This window comes from Quercus suber, unplaced genomic scaffold (genome assembly GCF_002906115.3).
Source record: "Quercus suber isolate HL8 unplaced genomic scaffold, Cork oak 2.0 scaffold_250, whole genome shotgun sequence".
Taxonomy (NCBI): Eukaryota; Viridiplantae; Streptophyta; class Magnoliopsida; order Fagales; family Fagaceae; genus Quercus; species Quercus suber.
The window spans coordinates 984,500-988,569 of record NW_027069706.1 but is presented as its reverse complement, the minus strand read 5'-3'; the positions used below and the strand labels follow the sequence as shown (position 1 = coordinate 988,569).

The 4,070-nt window shown below is 33.2% G+C and overlaps 1 protein-coding gene across 1 annotated transcript; it reads left to right on the top strand.

Annotated features, from left to right (window-relative positions):
* The first annotated feature begins 2,513 nt into the window (after positions 1-2,513).
* LOC136070666 (uncharacterized) lies at positions 2,514-3,185 on the top strand. The gene is made up of 2 exons (XM_065780898.1): positions 2,514-2,618; positions 2,703-3,185. The coding sequence occupies exons 1-2, from the start codon at positions 2,535-2,537 to the stop codon at positions 3,096-3,098; spliced, it is 480 nt and encodes a 159-aa protein (XP_065636970.1). The 5' UTR covers positions 2,514-2,534; the 3' UTR covers positions 3,099-3,185.
* Positions 3,186-4,070: the final 885 nt, after the last annotated feature.

Sequence of the window (4,070 nt, the reverse complement as noted above, 5' to 3'; positions counted from 1 at the left end):
TTCACAATATTTTTACAAGCTGTCATTGTGGACAATTTTTTATTGTAAAAAAGATGTAAAATAGTATAAGTCTGTTGCATTACTCTAAAAAGTTAGCATCCTGTGAACTTTATTTATTACTAGTCTCATCACATGCGCTTCGCGCATGCGATGAAGCCTTTTTTTTTTAGTGTTCCTATTTTGTAGAAAAAAATGTTTTTTTTTATATATATAATTTTTATTTTGAAAATCTAATTTATAAGTAAAAAAGTCAATTTTAAAATTAATAAGAGAGTGGTCCTATTTTTTAGGCAATATTTTAGTGGGAGTTAGAGTTGCATTTTTACCGGATTGTCCTTTAGTTTTATCTTTACTTAAACATAAGCGTGTAGGGGCATTTTTAAACTTAAAAAAAAAAAAAAAAAAAAAAAAAAAAAAAAAAAAAAAGAATCTAAATAGGAAAAGCTCCTTAAATAATAGTATAGATTAGAAATCCCTTTTTGGGTCTTAATTCATAACATTCAAGGGCCAGATCGTGTTTAGTAAAACAAAGATATTTTATTTTTGTTTCGAATTTTTTGTAGCGGTTTCTGCTTGTCCCACGATTCTTCCCAACTGGTACCAATATGACTACCATTATGACTCCAATTTGGCACCAATGACTTGTTGGCTTGGAGTTGAAGAAAGTTTTTCCAAATTCTAATTCTACTAGGTCACACACAACACAGCTATATATATATATATATCCTAGAAGGCAAAAGGTCAAAGCGTCAAACCTTGTTTCTCTCTCTTAAAAACAAAGCAGAGAGAGCGAAGCCGAGACCCCACCAGTTTTCTTTGATCTTCAACTTTGAACAGGTATATTCTCAGACCTCCCTCTTTCCTTGTTACTCACAAACCTTGTGTCGTACTAAACTTGAAACAATTGGGTTTGTTCTCAGCAATGTTTTTCTTGCGATCTTGCTTCTTTGTATAAAAATATTTCATTTGATTTCACTAGGGTTTCCTTCCATTCATACCTTTGTAGTATAAAGACCTTGACGAATTAGCTAGCATCTTGTTGAATATATAGTAAATCAAAGATACGTTATTTTTGTTTCTAATTTTGTGCGGCTCCAAATTGGCCCTAGGTAGCTTATCTTTAAAAGATATGTTATGTTAATTATACAATGCCTTGTTCCAAAAAATATATATATATATATATACACACACACAATGCCTTAAGATATGTTTATAGCTAGGATACGAAATTTCAGGTGTTGAAGGCATCCATGCCTTTTGTCGAAGCCTTGAATATGTTTGAAATCTATGTTACAATCTCCGAACTGTGGCAAAATTAAATAAATTGATGATGTGCTGAAATCATTAGTGGGTTGTAGATTCCAAATCACGCCAATGAGCACCTATAGAATAAAAACACAAGGACCAAACAGAAGGCACCGGTATGGTACCGGCCAAAAACCCTCCAAAGTCAAGTTAACAAATGAGAAATCTCTAAGAACTCTATAGTGAGAGAACTAGGGATTTTCTACATACTTCAGAAAGGAGGAGTTTTGATGTTTATATAGTGATGAGTGGCGAATCAAGATCCCTTCAAAGTAGGGATCTTTCCTAGTAGGGAAGATTTGATACTTAGGGTTTCTAAGATTTTAGGGTATCTTTCCGTATGAGGATGATATGGATCAGTAGTAGGTTTTCATGCATGTTATACAAGATATTTCCTTATATGAGTAATCATGAGAATCACGCAAGGTCACACTAGACCCGTCGGCTTTTTCTCCTGTTGGTCTAAGGTCGTCTACTACTTCAAAGGTCCCTGTTGGTCAGTGCGCTTGTCGGTCCTTGAAGAGAGAGATGTCTGTCACTTGAAGGGTCCATCCACCTCTGCGAAACCAACGGCTCATAGGGTCGTTAGCTTACATAGGCAAAAACCGTCCCTATCATAAATAATAATAATAATAATAAAAAATAAAAAATAAAAAATAAAAATAAAAAAAGAAGAAGAAGAAGAAGAAGGAAAAAGAGAAAGAGGCTGACTTAATGTAGTTCAAGAAAAAAAATTTATATTTAAGTCTCAAACCTTGGATGTTAGCTCTTTTTCTCAGAAACACAGCAATCAGAGCCAAGCCAAATAACTACCTCTTTTATCTTTTCTCAAACCTTGGGTTCTTTTTTATTTTATTTTTTTATTTTTTTATTTTATTTTTATTTTTATTTTTATTGTTAGAGAGTGTGTACAGTACATATTTCAACATGTCTCATTCTTTTCTTTATTTCTTTTCACGATGGCATTACTAACTCTTTGATTTCTCATAACTCTGATTTCTGTACTTAGATGCAATTCAGTACAAATATGTATGAAATTCATTAAATTCACCACGAAGAACTTCTTGATATTGGTCTGATTTTCATATTTAACATTTAGAATAATTAATTAACATTGAAGCCATTTTTAGTTTTAAGATTTCGTGTGTTCTTCCATTATATTTAAACATCATTATAACCAACAGCTTTGCTTATTTCTTTGAAGAATCAAAAGAGACAGCAAACGCTCAATGGCAACAGAAAGTAATCTGTTAGATCTTGAGATTGAGTATGATGATGATGAGCTTGATGAGCATGAGGAACTTGAACTAGAAGTAAGTCTATATCTTGCATAAATGCTTCATTATATCTTTTCCTATTCATATTTGGTTTCTTATTTTGTAATTTTTACAATGTAGAATAAATCAAAACAACTCAAAGAGCAAGCTGACTTTCTCAAAAGGGACTGTAAGAGCTTGGACTCTAGCCAACCCTCATCTTCATCTGCTCCACGTCCATCTTCTTTTTCTAGAGTAGAGGCCACTATAGCTGCCATTCTTGATCAGCTCCAACTTTTACGTAGTGACCTTGGTGACATCCGGGAGACTCAGGCTATTCATAGTGATCGTCTTTACCATCTTATTGATGGAATGTGTCAGATGAATACTAAGATTGTACACATTGCTCGCCATCAGTCTAGACTTGGCGGGTTTCCACCCTCTCCAGAGTGTGACTCTTTTGATGCCTCTTTAGAGAGTGGAGATGATGATGATGCTTCTGGCTCTTCCGGTGATGAGATGACTACCTCACAGTGATCCACCTTTGTCAATTATGGCAAAAAGGAGAAGTAGTTTGAGAGTAGTTGGACCTAATTGATAGGGGGAGAGTTCGAGAGTTAATTTTGAGGGATGTAGAGTGAGGATTTTGATGTATAGTATATGATTTTATATACATTAGGCTTATTGATATATATGATGATGTATGTTTCTTATCTATCTTTTCACATGTGTTGTTTCTTCTCTTCTCTCTTACACTTGTTTCTTGATTTATATACCTTGCCTATTTTTCACACATGATATCTTGATGTATCTTGTTTAGTGATTCAGTTTTAAGACAAATTGCAAAGTCTTATTCATACATTGATCTCTCTTCTTGCAAATATTTTCAAGAGTTCAAGTATTAGAGTAGACTTATTTTTCTGTGTAATTCATGAGTATAATATATTCCAGAACATTCATGTATTGTTGTGGTTTTGTCACGGATTGCCAAATGGGAGATTGTTAGGGTCATATTTTTAAGTAGTTGGCATATCCTTTGGCAAAATGCACTTAACTTATATTTGGATAGTTTTAAGTGGATTCGAGAATATTATGCAATATGTTGAATAAACTTTATAAGTGGTACTATTGAAGACTAAAGACATGAAGACTGCACAAAGAAAAAAGTGTGAAAAACTGAAAATTGTGAACCTTGACACCTAGCTCGATACAAGTTGCTATCGAGAATTAATGAATTTTGATACCTTTCAATTTATCGAGTTTTGTAGATCCAAAAATTTCAGATCTGATTAATGGCCCATGATGACTTAACTTTCTAGGGTTTCGTTCTCTAACCTACTAGATGATATAAAAGGATTATATTATAGCCTTCAATATACACAAAGACTCGCACAGAGAATTTATATACTTATTGTGAAGTTACTGTGTTCTTATATGTCTAAAGGTTTTGTAACCAAGTTGCTTCATCTTCTTCAAGTGTATTGAAGAACTTTGCATCCAACAGCAAGC

Coding starts and splice junctions, on each gene's coding strand:
- LOC136070666 (XM_065780898.1), top strand. CDS start 2,535: ATGGCAACAGAAAGTAATCTGTTAGATCTTGAGATTGAGTATGATGAT. Junction 2,619..2,702: donor ATGAGGAACTTGAACTAGAA/GTAAGTCTATAT, acceptor TTTACAATGTAG/AATAAATCAAAACAACTCAA.